A 17,439-nucleotide genomic window follows, 5' to 3' on the forward strand; every position below is an offset into this window, starting at 1 on the left:
TGAGCAGCCAATCCAGCAGTGGCACATTAGTTCTGGGAGTGTATCTTGACGCCTACTCCTAGTTCCAATGGCGTCAAGATACACTAATACCGCCCCAGTCTAACCCTGGTGGAGCCACCAATCATTTGCCCATTTTGTCCTTCCTAATTCTGCCTTGGCTGTCGGTGTGGATAACAGTTTGCAAAAATGATCCCCCAGACAGGAAGACATGGAGCAAATTTATGAACACCGGCCCTCATGTATCAAAACTGTTTAACAGGAAATCAACAAACAGTAAAAAAAAAAAAAGTTTTTGGTGCCCAGAGCAACTAATCACAGAGCAGCTTTCCTTTTACCTCAGCACTAAGTGGATTAAAAACTGTTGTAACTGCTATTTCTTTTCCTCAGATCTTGCTCTGTCTGCTGTGTTTTTTTTTTTGTTTTTTTTTTAAAGGTCAGCTTTATTAGGACAGAGCTGTGACTATAGTTTAGATAGTGTCCAATCTGAAGTAGTCTGGGACACTCCCCCTGTCTTCTCACTGGTTCAGGATGTTGCCTGAACCAATGGTTAGACAGCAGGTGTGTCCCAGACTACTTCATATTAGGCACTGTAGCTAAACTACGGGTGCGGCAAAGTTTAACTTGATTCTGATAACCTTTTGCCACAAGTTGTCTTATAACCCATTAAAAGACAATTGCTTTGCAATGGGGTTCTGGTGTATTAGGGGAGCCAAGAAGCAAGACGTGAGGAATGACCGGTGATCATCGTAGATACTGACTTGTATATCAGTTTTGAGCTCCGGCCATCTTCTTCGGTCGCGGCCAATAAAGCATCATCCAAAAATGCTGCCACCACCACCATTTAAGATTGATTAATGAAACCTTGGCGTGATGCATATCTCCAGCTCCTCCTTGCCTCTGCCGAAGGGGTGTACTGTCTTATGAAGCCTAACACGCCCAAACTTTGGGTGTAGTTCTGTCACTTCCCTCGGTTCCTTGGAGGCATGTGATGTTCTGTATGAAGGCTGACTCAGGTTCTGCGCTATTTCACTGCTATGTTCCTTCCATCTACTAGCTGCTGGCACCAGTTTTAGTGTCATGCCACTTGGTGACATCGGTGTGGTCATTTCAGTGAGTTTGATGGTTGGCAGCGGGCATAAAGCCGGGTTATATTAAGAAGGAATTTGCATGGTGATGAGCTTGCTGTTCCTGCGAGGGCGCGTGCGCAGTTATACTTATCCGCAACTTGTGGATCTAAAACAATGAGCCAGTTACAGCCGGCCATACTAACCCAAGCAGGTCTCCAGCAATCGAAAGGTCTAGGGGTTACACTTTGGGAAAGGGGCCTTAGGCTGTATTAACACGGGCGAGTGTGATATTGGTCAGAGGAAACAACTGGACTGATGGCGGACTTGTAAACCTGCAAATTTTTTGTGATGCGTTTTTCAAGAAAAGAGCATCCGTGTACGTGTGGTTCATGTATGTGCGGTTCATGTGCGTGGAAAAAATTACATGATGTTCCTATGGCTAGAATAGGGAGAAAAAAAACCTACTTGCATGTAAGGCCAGGGTCCCATGGGCGTATTCAAATACATTGATTCTTACTGTTAGCGGTTTTATTGTGTATAATACGGAAGGAAAAGGAGAACGCAGCATGTTCTGTTTTACCGCGGATTATGTGCGACAGAGCCTTATTATTCTCTATGGATGTGTACTAAAGGCTGTACATGCGCAATTGCGTATGAACGGCGTTTATAGCCAGCATCGCCGAGTGGGCCTTCACACTTGCAATTGCGATATCGCTTTTTTTTTTTTTAACACAAATGTCAATAGGACTTTCTAATGTTAAAAACGCATCGCACAAATGATGCGATATCTCTGATTTTTCTGGCGACAATGCCGTGTCGCCCGTGTGAAGGAGGCCTGCAGCAGTATAGCAGTGTAATAAGTGATCAAACAATTGCATGGTCAAGTGGGGCTAAAAGATGGAAGAATTCCTGGCAGGTGGTTCGGTGTGAAGAGAATCGTGTGGGGACTTCATGAGATCGTTTTCTTTTGGCTTGCCTCTTGTAAGTGAGTTCTGGAGAATCCCTACACAGACCAGCAGTAATCTGCAAGCATTGCTTCATTCCAACGGCCCTGATATCTTTGTTCCATTACAGAAATATCCTGGTGGAGTCTTCTCCGTGTTCATCACTGACAGCTCCACAACTAGGAGGGGAAACGTCTAGGTGGGAGTGGAGAAAATGGATTTTAAAGAGCATGTTGCATCAGACTTCATGGTATTTTTCCAGAAGTACCATCACTAACTGACAAGGCTTGACAAGCTTCATTTTCTTTTCTCTCCAAAACTTGGGTAAATGCAGGATCCTTTACAAGTTGTCGAATTTGTGGCCCAATAAAAATACCTTCCTTAAAGGAGATGTCTCGAGGAAGCAGTGAATTTTTTTTTTTTTTGCCCAGTCCCCCCCATTAAGTACACATTACTAAGCCCCCCTGTAAATGACATTTCTAGCTGGTTCGTACTTACCGTTCCAGCGTTTCAGCAACTTATAAAAGTTTCCCCAAGATGGCCGCCGGCTCTTTTCCCGTCGCTCGCTGCAGCCCGACGTGCGCGCTCCGAGACGCTGCCAGCTGTGTCTCCATGGCAACCAGACGCCCCGCAGCCGCCGACCAGTCACCCACCGCCAGGCAGCAGGTAACCGGCGCAGCCCCCCCCCCCCCATCACAGCGGCAGCCCCCCCGGCGCAGCGACAGCCCCCCCCCCCCCCCGGCCTAGCGACAGCCCCCCCCCCGGCCCAGCGCTAGTTCCCCCGGCCTAGCGACAGCCCCCCCCGGCCCAGCGCTAGTTCCCCCATCGCAGCGACAGCCCCCCCATCGCAGCGACAGACCCCCCCCCCCCCCCCCCCCAGCCCGGCGCAGCTGCAGCCCCCCCGGCCCATCACTCACCAGGACAGCTGGACGGCGGGACAGCTGGGCGGCTTCTCCGGACAGCTCGGCAGCTCTGCACCTTCCTCTAACAGAGGATGGTACAGAATGGCCGCTCCAGCGCGCTCCCGAGCAGTGACAGCTCGTCTGCGCATGCGCAGAAGAGCTGTAGCGGGGAGCACACTGAAGCGGCTCGTGCTGAATGGAGAAGACCGGACTGCGCAAGCGCGTCTAAAAAAGCAAGCTGCCGGCGAATTTAGACGGAACCATGGAGACGAGGATGCTAGCAACGGAGCAGGTAAGTGGAATAACTTCTGTATGGCTCATATTTAATGCACGATGTATATTACAAAGTGCATTAATATGGCCATACGGAAGTGTATACCCCCACTTGGTTTCGCGAGACCACCCCTTTAACCTTTGCATCACTCAATCTAGGAAATTTGTCTCTTAAGTACTTAAATGCCTGTCCTTCCTGGTTCATACCTTTGACAACACTTTATATAAAGCTGGGTTTAATGAAAAGGGGTGATATAAGAACCTCTTTTGGATCCACGAAAGGCTCAGCAGCGACATTTTTCTAGAGCCAAGATTTCTTGCAGGCCGCTTGAATGTAATGTAATTTCCTATGCCTACTGTCCCACATACATAAAAAGTAACGGTATTTAGTGTACCCCAGTTGCATTCCTAAGGCCTCATGTCCACGGGGAAAATCAGATCCGCTGCGGATTTGTAACACGGATTTGGGCTGCGGATGCAGTGCGGATGAGCTTAAAGTTGTATTTTATTGCATGCGGGTGATATGCAGATGTGTTTTTTTTTCACGCACGTATGTATGCGGATGCAATTTTTACACTGGAGGTGTTTTGCCAACTTTACCCCACCTCCTAGTACTTTCTCCACCTCCCAGCCTTGAAATCTGCAGCGGATCTCCCACACCCATTTAATTCACATTTAATATCCGCAGCGGATCTCCCGCACCCATAGAGATCAATAGGGGCCATCCGGAGCCTGATCCGCACTTAAATGGAGCATGGTGTGTTTTTTTTTTCATGCACCAGAATTTTAAAAAATCACTTTTAAATACCATCCGCTGGTATTTATCTACCCGCGGGTGTCCAATGCATCCCCATGGGGCGCGGATCCGCGCATGGGAAAAACGCTGCGGATTTTAAATAACAATTATCCCGTGGACATGAGGCCTAAGGCCTCATGTCCACTAGCTAAATGGAATTGCGGATTCCACAGCGGATTTTGCCCATAGGGAATCATTGGCCATCCGCGGTCCATTAAATTGATTTTTGCACCCACGGATGGCATTTTAAAGGAATTGCGTTTTTCACGCGCGGGAGAAAAAAACGCGGCATGCTCCATTCTGCCGCGGATTGGCAACATTGCTATCACATTGATAGCAATGTGTGCGGATATCTGCATGCAAAAAAATACCATTTAAAGCAAATTCGCACGAAATCCGCCGCAGAAATCCGGTGCAGATTCTGCGTGGATTGTATTTTTCAAGTGGACATGAGGCCTAAGAGTACAGCGATGACTTTTAGATCACCGCAGATGTTCCACTTGCGTTCAGCATATTTGATTGAGTTGAGGAGGGCTGTCATGTTTGCATAAGTCTCCTTCATGTGAACTGCATGTCCAACAGGAACAGAAGGAAGACCGTGAAGTAATACAGCTTTCAAACTAAGCTTGGAGGAGTCTATGAATAGCCTCCATTCAGTTGGATCATGGTTCAAATTCAAACATTTCATCAAGCCATTAACGTCGCAGCAAACAATCAGATTGTTTTTCTTCTCAAAAAAGAAAGCCGATCCCTCTGACGTTCTCTGTACTGTCAGACCCTGACATCACGTTGGAGAAGATTCCATTGCTGTAGTCTTGACCCTAGAAGTTCCGCCTTCTCCTTTGACAAGTCAAGGTCCCCCTACCCACCCCACTCAAAAATAAATTATTTTTTTTCACAAAATAAAAATGTAAACTCTTAAAAAAAAAAAAAAAAAAAAAAAAAAATGACGTCACTGTATCTCAAAAGCAGAGCTAATCGGTCATTCAAAAAAAAAATCATTACTCACCTCCCCCGGCGTTCTGTCGTGCTCCGGCAGGATGTCGCTCGCTCCTCGTCCCCGGCGCAGCATTGCTTTCTGAATGCGGGGCTTGAAATCCCCGCTTCCAGAAAGCTAATACACACGCCGTCAGCCAGTTACAGCCATTCAATGACAGCATTGAATGGCAGTGATTGGCTAAAACACACGTGGCTTCAGCCAATCACACTATTCAATGACATCATTGAATGGGTGTGATTGCTAACACACGTGCGCCTTCAGCCAATCACAGCCATTCAATGATGTCATTGAATGGCTGTAACTGGCTGACGGCGTGTGTATTAGCTTTCTGGAAGCGGGGATTTCAAGCCCCGCATTCAGAAAGCAATGCTGCGCCGGGGACGAGGAGCGAGCGACATCCTGCCGGAGCGCGACAGAACGCCGGGGAGGTGAGTAATGATTTTTTTTTTTTACACTTTTTTTTTGTGGTATTACCGGCGTATAAGACGACCCCCGACTTCAGAGCAGATTTTTCGGGGTTCAAAAGTCGTCTTATACGCCGGTATATACGGTAATATACTAATTTTGAGACCAAAACGAAATCATAGTTGGGCAGTGTTATCGCTGGAAACGGCAACATTGTGTGATCATCCCATGTACACGCGTCTGCCAATGGGGCGCTGTGCACTTGTGGGATTCGATTGGTTTATAGCAGAACTGAAAACCTAGTGACTGTCGGGCCTGTCAACTATGAACGACTGCTTGTGTTTTGTGAATGGAGGCTGGCGGACTGCACCGATGATCAGTGTTACCAGCCTCCATTCACAGAACGAGTATCCATTCTGTGTGTCCAACAATTTATTTGTGCGCAGATGCCTTTTAAAGTAAAAATGTAATGGTTTGTTTAAAGGGAACCTGTCAGCTGGAACATACTGTCCAAACTGCAGGCATCATGTTATAGCTCCAGAGGAGCCGAACAGATTGATATACTAAAGCCACGGTCACACAGGGCACATTCCCGACGGAAATGTCGCAGTTTGGCCGCAGCAAAAACCGCGACATTTCTGCCAGGAGAACCGCCGCAAAAAAAACCACGGCGGCTTTGAAGCGGCTGTGGCTGGCGCTCCCATAGAGGAGACCGCGGCCGCAGCGGAAACAAAAAAAGAATGGACATGCTGCAGTTGGCAAATCCGCGCTGCAGCAGCGGCTTCTGCTGGCTTAGCCGCAGCGGATTTACCGTCCGGTGTGGACGAGATTTCTGAGAAATCTTGTCCACATGGCTGGCTAATCCCGGAATTAGCGGCCGCATGCAGGTTTGCCGCGGCGAAATTCCGCACGGAATTTCCGCGACAAACCCGCCCCGTGTGAACCCAGCCTAAATATTTTGCCATGAAACTATATATATATCTTGCATTTTATTCATTTATATCTCTGTACATCCTGATCTGAACAGTCCAGTGGGCAGAGCTATGAGTGATTGTACATACAGGAGTTGCTTTCAGTCAACACAGCTCAATCGCTGATTGGACCGCCCATTGGACTGTTCAGCACAGAATGAGCCAAACTTTTTGTGTTTCTTCTTTTTCTGGTCTTATTGCTAAACCAATTAGGTCTTCATTGGGATGAGTATATAGCGGGCTGTTGGAGTGAAGCTTTTCCCATGATATGCGTGTTTTGTTTACCGGCTCTCTTAACCTTTTTGGAACGATGGCAAAGAGTGGTTGATACAGGGGTGCAGTGTGAAAGAAGACCAAGTGCTCAAATAGATACTGAGGGCTTTCATTAGTGGGTACGCTTTTAGCACTATAAACCAGTTATTACTCGTTGATTGTATAAAAAGGGTAAAAAAAAATATTTAGATGCTAAAATACTGTAGACCTAAATGTATGTTCACAACACTACCTAGAAATAACATGGATGTTACTTGTGTGCTGTGAAGGATAAAATCAACTGTACATTTGTTGTGGATTTCTTCCAGGAATTGCATCTTCTCATCATGCCCTCAAATCTGTATGGATTTATCCCTACAGTGTGTGGATGGGATTTTCTAATCCCTTTTATCACTAATATAGTGTTATTACCAGCCCAGTTCTCATATAGAGTGCTGCCCTCCTTGAATAGTCTCCCTTAGGCTGTGTTCACACGGGGCGGATTTGCCGCGGAAATTCCGTCCGGAATTTCGCTGCGGCAAGTCCGCCTGCGGCCGCTAATCCCGTGATTAGCCGGCCTTGTGGACGAGATTTCTCAGAAATCTCGTCCACACGGGAAGGCAAAGACGGCAAAAGCCAGCATTGCGACGCGGATTAGCCGGCCACAGCATGCTCCTTCTTTTTCTTCCTCCATTGCGACCGCGCTCTCCTCTATGGGAGCGCCGGCCACAGCGGAAGAGTGAGCGGCCAGGCCGCTTCAAAACCCGCGGCTAAGCGCCGTGGGTTTTGGAGCAGTGCTTCTCCCGGCGGAATTCTCGCTGTTTTTGGCTCTTTTACATGTTTTTGGCTCTTTTACATGTTTTTGGCTCTTTTACATGTTTTTGGCTTTTACATGAACCGCGGCAAATCCGCCCTGTGTGAACCCAGCCTTACAGTGCTCCTGGGAGGTGAACAGAGGGCTAAAAGACCTGTTCATCAGCAGCCTCCATGGAATAGCACCGCACATGGCAGTAGAAGGCAGTGCGTGCGAGTGTTAGGTGCCATCTTCAGTGGCGGCCGCTGATGCTTCGGTTGTTCTCCTCGACCAGCGACTGTCTTCTGGAAGCAGTTTTTTCATCCAAAGGCTATCGGGATATTATGAGAAACTAATTTACAAATACTTTTGAACCTATTTAAGGAAATCTGTTGTCCGCTGGTGCCGTCCAGCCTCGTTGGCACTTTGTAGAATTGAATCTTGATCCCAGATTAGCCAATCCAACAACATGAGGGCAGTTCTGTGCGTTGCACTTTGGGCTGCAGATACTGTGGACAGGAATATAGATTGCTTGGTAACTGGAAATACTTGTCATACCGTATCTTCATGTTGATACTCCAGTTTACAGCTTCACTGCTAGAAGCAACATACATTAACCCTTTCCAATCCAACTTGTATCCTGGTTTTTCTAGGGGGCTTACTCTTTTTCTGCCGCTATACAATGGTGCTATCTGCTGGCGAAAGCCAGTACTGCATGAGGTGCCACGTTGGATAGACTCCGACAGCAGAGAGGCTGGCAATATACAGTAAGAGAACCCTGACGGATGTCTTCCAACATCGGAGCTGTACAGCCTTAAAATCATAATGTCTTCAGATGTCAGACAGTGGATTGGAAAGGGTTAATGGGTTAAATCTTGGTCAGCTATGACTGTGGCCATCTATCACTGATGAACTGCCGTGTTTAAAAGAAACAGAAGCTTAACGCACTTTTTACTGGGTGGTGCTAGACTATATTTTGAAATTTGTAAATTCTTTAACTTGGTGCAGTTCAAGAAAAGTGAAGTGTCAGTAATGTATGAGGCCATTAGCAGGCCTTGGATTTGTTATAGGCACATCCTCCATCTTTTTCAGGACCTATAGAGCTCCCTTTCCATAGACAATGCATGTACAAGTGTCTGGCTTAGATTCCATGCCTCCATCTCAGCAGAAGCCTGAACGTGTGGACAAGCCGTATTACTCTAAGGTGGAACTAAGACCGGTGTAAATCCCCGTGACACCAACTAAATATGCCGTCAGTCAGTGACCGACCCCGGGGGGTGCCACCAGGAATGGTGCTGCGAGGGGTCAAACACGTGCTGCGGTAGTAGGTAGCTGTGCTCCAAGTCATTCCTCCCTATCTACATGATGTAATGCTATACAAACACATTAGTGACTTGTAAATCAGTTATAACTTTCTGCCACTCGGTTGCATGTTTAACCCTTACCTGGAAGGGACCCAGCTATTCCTAAGGAGATTCATATGGCCAGCAGCTACTTCTGTGCCACTGTGGGCATGCAGGTTTATTTCACTGAGTAGAAGGGGATAACCTGACGGACCCCCTGCGCCACATCTGGCATAATAACATCCAGTAGACTCGGCTTCACCTAACCTCTACCATCAAGGGGCATCACCTACCTGCTCGATCACACGGAAACGGGCAGCTTTGGTGTCCACACAACCTGACTTGTCATTGTAACTAAGCCCCATGTCCCACTGGCCATCCATGTCCTGTGAGGACTCACGGCCACCAGTGACTAACATGTATCTGCTCCCGCGCCCTGGCTTTATGGTAGATGGTGAAATGCAGCAAATAGTAACTTTTATGGGATTTTACAATATCCTGTTTCCACTATAAGAGACCAGCCGCACAATAGATAGCAGCTTGCCACGAGAAAGGCTTATAAAACTGAACTAAGGCTTGTTCACACTGCTGGCGGCCTCAGGTAACCTGTTATGTTCTGCTTGAGGAGCATAGAAACAGATATAAAAAAGGAATAAATGTTTGTTTCATTCCCCATAGTTTTTCAACTGGTTTAAAAAAAAAAAAATGACTGAATAAATGTTAAACTGAATGAAAAATTGTGTGTAATATATATAAATAAAAAATAAAATACCGTATATAATGTGTATTTTTCATACATAATTATTCATTCTTAAAAGCATGAAATCAATAGGGAATAAAACGGAAACCTTTTAATTCAGTTTTTATTATAATTTCTTAGCTCCAGTAATGGGACATGGAAATGGCTAAAGGCAGAATAAGCAATCCTTAGGCTGCTCTCATAAAGCCCGTCTTGTTTGCAATGTTTAGCGCAGCGTTTTAAACTCCTTTATTCATTTCCATGGGGCTTCTCAGACAAGCCCTCCATGGTTTTTCAGCGCAGTCCCATTTTTAGGCCCAATGCCCACATATTGATTTTTCACTGCGGAATTCACAGCCAGATGCCTGCTGCAAATTCCGCAGCAATGTCCGTCCATAGACATGCTAGGTTAAAAGATTCTCCCCTGCCACGAGCGGAAATCGACTGCGATTTTTCCACTCATGAGGGAAAATTGCAGCATGTTCTATTCTATGCGGAAAATCGAACGGACGTCTTCCATTGCAGTCAATGGAAGCAGTCTGTCCCGCAATATTTCCCTAGTAAGCACTGCAGAACTATCGCAGGAATCAACGTCATGCGCTACACTGTGCATACGCGCCGGCTTGTCAGCCAAGACACAGTGGATCTGGACAGGTGAGTATGGGTCTTTGGGGGGGGGGGGGGAGGCTGGGTCTGACTTCCGTTGCGAGATCTCATAGTCATATTTTGACCCGGCCGTGAGCATGATGCCTTAGGCCTTTCGTTATTTTTAAATGTGATGCGTCGCCCATTTAAATTAATGGGGAGCATTTTCAACGTTGTTCTATGCCTCCAGGAAGGAAAACGAAAGTGGTGAAGTCATCGGCTTGCTTTGCTGCTCTGCGCGATGTGAAAGTTAATAGGACTTTCTTCTAATGTTAAAATCGTATCACACGAAAATCTCAAGTTCGTGCTATGCAATAAACAAGGAGGCTCCATTGTTTTCTGTCAATGTAGCCGAATGAGTGTTTGTTTTTTGCGGGATAAGTTGTAATTCTTAATGCCTCCAACAGTCCACCAAGTTAGATGTGATGGGGGGCGTAAGCCATGGCTGCCACAAGGGCAGTAAACGCGCCTCTGCACTCACTTCACATCTGAATAAAACTGCACAACTGCTTATAGAACCACATAAAAATACAAGGTTTTCAAAACATTTCGGCCCTCCCACCACGTCTCCGTTTGGGGGTCCCATTACAGAGTCTAGTTAAAATCCTGGAAGCAGAATCCCTGGACAGGACTCCTCTGCCAATTATAGAAAAGTAGGTTTCTACAATGGGCGAGAGCTTCCATAGTTTCCATCTAGACGGTCCATATTTAGGATTTTAAATAACCCCCTGATATGAGACCCCTGGGCTGAGACACAATAGTGAATAGAGCCTTATGTATATCAGAACATAATGTTCTCCTTGGCTGCTTTGATTTGATAGTCTATTGCATATGTGCCAGTTCCGCACACGCTAATTTCCACTCATCACATGCAGCCTCGTGGATCATCTAGCTCTTGGCAATTTTTCTCTAACTTTTTTTTTTTTCAGTTTTATAATCTGGTTTGTTGAGATTTTGATTTACGACTGCATAAAGCAACAATGCTAAAAAGTGAAACTTCAGGCAAAAATTGCAAGTTCAGTTGTTGCCCTGACTCTTCTACCCCCATAGCAGTTGTCCCCAGTGGCTAGGATTGGTTCTCAAGCGCTGCTCAGCCAATTAATGCAGTGCTGGATGAACAAATCGCAGCCATCGCATTGGTTCATTGAGCGCTGGAGAACTAATCAGAGCTATCGCTTTCTGGCGGCGGGATTTATGTATCCCGTAATCGGGAAGCGATCTTCTGTGGGCGGCTGAGGTCTACAGGAAGCCTGCCAGAGCTGTGGAGGGCAGTGCGAAGGACGTGGACTGAGCCTGCTAGGTAAGTATAAGAAGCCCTGGGCGAAAAATTTATATAAAACAGGGACTTATTTTGGGGGAAACGTGGTAGAAGCAATGGGATGAAACTGAGAGGGAGGAGACACAGATTATATATTGAACAGTGAGGGGGATCAATGAGTGGAACAGGTTACCACAGGAGGTGGTGAGTTCTCCTTCAATGGAGGTGTTCAGAGGCTGGACAGACATCTGTCTGGGATGATTTAGTGACTCCTGCACTGAGCAGGGGGTTGGACCAGATGAATACAGAGGTCCCTTCCAACTCAACCATTCTGTGAAAACCCTGTTAATGATTACCATTGTTTGTTGTAGGTCACTTTTAGTTGGCTATTGAAATCTATCCTATGTAGATGTTGCTTTGTGTTACGGAGGGCAGTAGCATTGTGATTAGCAGTTGTACCACGTAGTGACTGGCAGAGACTGGCGCCCTGTCCTCACCCCTCCGCTATACAAGCAGTACATTCCTTCCTAATCTTCCTTGTTGGAGCTGTACTTGCAGCTATTTCCCTCCGCTGGTTGTATAGTGGACAGATGGATGTCACAATACTTCATTACTAATTTTTGCTGTGACTGGAAATTGGATATTTTTTACTTGGAAATAAACTCCTATTGTAGCACAATAAATTGTTGGCCGAAGAACCATTTTCTGTTTTCACTGCACAGCAAACGTGTTGTGGCTGCTGTCCTAATGAGTTATGGTTTATGAGATATTCCTGGACAGATTGCTAATTAAGAGGATTTCCTATTAAGTGTGCCATTACACAAGTGTAGTTTAATGCTCCGGTTCTGTAAGTACTTGCAAGTACAGCGCAGTATACCGCCAGCGCACGTGTAATAACACCTGGAAGGAGCTCAAAATCAACTTGCATGTAAACACAAAGCCCACAGAATTGTTAGGGTTGGCTCTCATGGCGTAAGCTGCGTATGTGTGTGTTCACCCACTTTAGTGAGTTTTTGTCTTATGTGACAACTCGTATGAGAAGAAGTTGCATGAAAAAGGAATTGGTACGCTTGGCCAGAGCTCGAATAAGCCAGTAGAGAAATGCTTTGGGACATGTCCTTTTCTTCTGCATGTGACTAGCCATCTTCGCTCAAAAGCCATTGTCTGAGCAATAATCGTTGTGTGTAAAGGCTCCCATCTTTCACTCTTTGGCTTCTGTATTCTTCATGGGAGTGCTGATTACATTGTATTCAGCTTGCAGCCTCTTGGCAGAACAAAGGAGCCATATGCAGAGAAAAGACCACCTACTGTTCTCTGCACACAGCTCCTGTAGGCTCATTTACATGCAAATGAAGGTGATAAGCTGCTAATGGACATTAGTGTCCATTAGCGGTTTATGCAAAACAATCGCAAACGATTATCTTTTCCCCAATCCAATTTAGTATGGGGTCTATTGTTTCCTTTTTAGTTTCATATCTGTTTGCTTGTAATTGTGTAGCATTTTGACATGCCGTAGCTCGGTGTCTGTAGCCTGCAGTATCCAGGGGGCTAAAATTTAGAGGTTTTCTGGGAGTGGGAAAAAAATATACAGGTAGGAAATGGTTTAAAATAAACACTACTTGTCCCCTAAGTGGCCCTCTAGTCTAGCGCAGTCTCTTCGGTCCTGGATGCGGTTGTAGTAGTAGTTTGTGCTGCTGATTGGCTGCAGCTGTGGTAAAGGTATGAATGGCATGTGACAGCCTGTGATTGGCTGCAGTGATCATGTGACCAGCATGTAGCTGGTGTAGAGCTTCTAGGGCCCCAGTTGTGGTGTCTGAGTGGAGGTTTAGTAATGCAGTTTTGTGTTCTCTTAAATCTTATCCGTCCCTTGTAAGATTTAGAAGGGAAATCGTGGGCACTCCTTTGTTTCGCGATGCACTTTTTGTTCACTTTGTATATATTGTGAATCTACCTGACTAGACAGGTTTTGTCTGTAGCCTCACTGTGGGGACACCCGCGTCCGGATAGAAGTTGGTAAAACAAAATGCTACAATGTCGTGTTTTTTTTTTTGTCCCCCCCCCCCCCCCCCCAGGACTTTTTTTTTATAACACTTTAGATACAGTAAAAGCAAATTGTTGTGAAGGGTGTAGCCTCTGTAGGCCTAAATGGGGGCTATATAGAAGTTGGTCTATAAGATACATATGATCCACAGACAGCTTGTTGAGCAATGAGAAACATGTGACCCGCAGCGGCTTCAGAGACAGGTAAACATGTGGTGTGTGCTTAGTGAATTTCCCCAATGCATATTGAAAAATGGCTTCTTATACAATGTATTTGCTGAACCCGCATAACTTCTTTTTATGGAGGGTAATTCATGCATTGTTACTAATCGTAAGAGGAACACTAAGTTCTATGACCGGTATGAGCTGGAAGGCTGGGTGGTACGTGATAGCTTATAAGATCACAGTGTACTTTTTGCATCATACATAATTGAATACTAGTCATAGGAAATTATAGTACCAGTGCTTCTGGTGCAATGCACCACACAGCTCTGCTACATGGTACATGAATTATGATCCCCACACAAGACAAACAGCTTGGCTCCCCCCACAGCAGTGACATCACCACAGGTCCTTCAGACCATTGGATCTCTGTGGTGGTGGTAGGTCAGTGTGTTCTGTCAGGACTGCTGAGGTGTCTGAGAATACAACTAAACCGCTATTATGTCATTTTGTTATTTTTGTCCTCCCCTTCCAAGAGCCCTAACTGTGTTGGTCTTCTGTCGGTCAGACTATTATATATATGTTGTAGGACCTTTGATGGCGTCACAAGGGGGCGGAGCGATGATATCACCAGGGGTGTCGCATAAGAATCATCCATCCATCCATCCATCACTCACTCGCTCACTCACTCACAAGTGGTGGGTAGTAGTTTGATTAGGTGTGGCATGCTGCAACTTAGAGTAAATGTTACAGCTGGAACTTGTTGGTCAATCTGTAGGAACCAAGCGGACTGATACAGTTTTATTGGGGATCGTTCAGTGTAAGGCCAGGTTCACATGAGTGTAATTCAACCACAATGTACACGGTGAAGGGAGTCACTGAAAGTACATTGATTTTCATTGATCCATTCACACTTGTGTATATACATTGTGTATAATATGCATGTGAAGAACTCAGCATGCTCTTCTTTACTGCGTATTATGTGCAATAGAGCCCTATTCTCTGGGCGCGTAATAAACACTGTACATATGCAATTACACTGCATATGTGTGGCGTTTATATGCAGAGCAGGAAATTTATGAGAATAAAACTTGAGAGAACCACGAGATATTCTGTCATGTGTAATCCAAACTCGCTGCCATACCTTACAATAGGCCGGCTCACACAGCGGTAAAGCGCTGTTTTATACGCAGCATTTTACTGCATGCTTGTGTAAGCGCAGCCTAATTTGTATCTTAGATCTACTCATTCTGGAGTGAACAGTCCAATGGGCGGAGCCATCAGTGATTGACAGCTGTCTGAATGCTACATTCTGGGGACCCCGGTGCCACCTTGTAGGACAATATTGTATTGTAAGACTTTGTTACCCAAGGATGGTATAGAGCAGGGGTGGCACTCATTCTCAAGGGGGGCCACATCTGAATTCTGGCTGCCTTCAATGGGTCATTTGTAATTGTAAGACTATTTTACAGAGGAGGGGAGCTGGGACAGCACGGATGGCCTAGAGCAAGGTCCATGGGGCACGTGGTATAGATGGCTAGCCTGTTAAAGGGGACATGTTAGCTTACCTGTCATGTCTATTTTAGTAATTGCTTGTATTCCCCGCTCTTTAATTTTGGAGCATCTTTTCTTTTCTTAGAATTGATTTGCGCTGTTCCTCTGTTGGTCTTCCTGAAAATGTGTGAATAAACAGATGAGTCTTATTCCCTTTTTTCTTAATCTGGTAGATGCTTATACCATTTAACTATGTCCAATCACTGCTGGCCCTGGGAACCTGTGCAGGGACATACCATATTGATAAGAGTGTTAAGGCAGCAGAAATGCAGTCCTAAGCTCTTGCTCATGACCTGAAGGTTGTGGGTTCAATCCCCGCAGGGTTCAGGTAAGCGGCTCAAGGTTGACTCGGCCTTAAAATGAGGACCCAGCTTGGTGGGGGATAATAAATTACCTGAAAGCGCTGCAGAATAGGTTGGCGCTACACAAAATAACAAGATTTTATTCTATTTTAAAAGGAAGCTGTCCATTTATTAATACACTTTCAGGAGGTGTAACGGAGGAATGACTCGGAGTTCTAGGGAAAGATATTCCCCATAATATGACCATACTGATCTACCTCTGTGAGTGGCGAGCGGGCACATGGACATTCGTGAGTGTTCCCAATCTGTGTACAGGGCTGCGGAGTAGGTCGGTGCTGTACAAGCAGCCAGGAATAAACTTCTCATGGTCTTTTCCTCGGTCATTGTGGTGTCTTGTAATAGAACACCTTTGTCTTCCTCTCTTCCAGAGATGTGTGGTCCTGCGGTTCCTGAAGTTCCCTCCAAACAGAAATCTGGTAAGAAAATCCATTTAGATCTTTGACCTGTAAGTAAATGTCCTGAGCTGAGAAACCCTGCAATTACACTTTTCCCATAGCTGCAAGTCACAACTCCAGTATACTCCTCAGGCTGCCTTCACACGGATGAGAAAATCACACGCAGACGCACAAATATGAACCCTATTCTCTTGAATGGGGTCATACACATGAGCAATTTTTATTTTTTCCTGCATGGTACCACGATGCAAGTAACAAATTGCGGCATGTCCTATTGTGTGCTCTCACATCGCAGTGTCCATTGTTTAAAATAGGGCCGGCGACAGCATTGCGCCACATACTAGGTGCACGTGATGTGAGGTCTACCATTGAAAACAATGGGAGAAACTCTGATAGCTGTGGCAGAGGATCCCCTATATCCACTGAAGTCATGCGCGTTATTCACATAGTGGAGAGCGTGATATGAGGCTGTGATTCACGGCCCCATATCGTGCTCGCCCGTGTGAAGTAAGCTTCAGGCCAGGCGTAAATGGACATATTTGCATTACGTGCTACATGTAAATGGCATCAATTAAAGTACATTGATTTTCGTTGTTCCATTAACACTTGTGTATATTTATTGTGTATGTTGCGTGCAGGAAAAAAAAATGCATGTTCTATTTTGGCGCAGATTACGCTTGTAAGAGCCCTATTCTCTATGGGTGCATTTGAAATACAGTGCATATGCAATTACATTGTGTATCTGCTACCTTTTTTACGCATGTTTATAGGAGACTGAGAAGGAAACTTAGGGGGAAAAAACAGGAACCCAGTGCAGGACAGCGCACTAAAAAATGTGGAGTCCTACGCAAGTACAAAACATGACAATATACAGGAATACACAGATTCGTGCTCTGGCAAACGCTGATTTTTATGCAATGTATTACGATGCAGTAGTAAAAGCTCGGCCTTATGGATACAGGAGAAATGAGCAGTAGAAGGCCCAATGTGCACGGGCGGCTTTGATTTGCAGAATCTGCACGGGTCACCCACGTGAAAGATCCGTAATTCAAAGTGCCCGTAGGGAAGCATTGGCGCCCGCAACTGAACTAAAGCATGCAGATTTTAAACATTACAAAAAGTTTCCGCAGGTCTCCCGCTGCGGAAATCCACATGCAGAATCCAACCTGCCCGTGGACTTGGGACCTATATGTACACTGTGGTCTTATGTCTTTGGTATCCTTTATTCTAACAGTTTTCTGAGCAGAACCCTCCTCAGTTTTGAAGCGCTAGTTCTCTCCCACAATAGTCAGACTTGTCCAGCTACACTTATAGGGGGTCCCAATTGAAAACTGCACCTGAAAAGGAATCGGCTAAACAGCGGGGGTCCTGCTGCTGAAACCTGGGGGATCAGAAGTGGGTAGTCACATATTTTCGATGTGGTGTTCACACCTGAAATGATTTTGTGTGTCCTTTTTTTTTTTTTTTTTTGTTATGCAATTCAATCCCCATTAAATGCAGTGCAAAAACCGTGGTGCAGAAAAGAGAAGAGCTTGGCA

The 17,439-nt window shown here is 45.7% G+C and overlaps 1 protein-coding gene across 1 annotated transcript in view; it reads left to right on the forward strand.

The window, feature by feature from the left end:
• IPPK (inositol-pentakisphosphate 2-kinase) overlaps nucleotides 1-17,439 on the forward strand; it is a 60,534-nt gene that overhangs the window by 5,649 nt on the left and 37,446 nt on the right. The window contains exon 2 of the mRNA XM_066596420.1: nucleotides 15,875-15,922. Coding sequence (XP_066452517.1) covers nucleotides 15,875-15,922 — 48 coding nt within the window. The remainder of the gene's footprint in view (nucleotides 1-15,874; nucleotides 15,923-17,439) is intronic.

This window comes from Eleutherodactylus coqui, chromosome 3 (assembly GCF_035609145.1).
Source record: "Eleutherodactylus coqui strain aEleCoq1 chromosome 3, aEleCoq1.hap1, whole genome shotgun sequence".
Classification (NCBI taxonomy): Eukaryota; Metazoa; Chordata; class Amphibia; order Anura; family Eleutherodactylidae; genus Eleutherodactylus; species Eleutherodactylus coqui.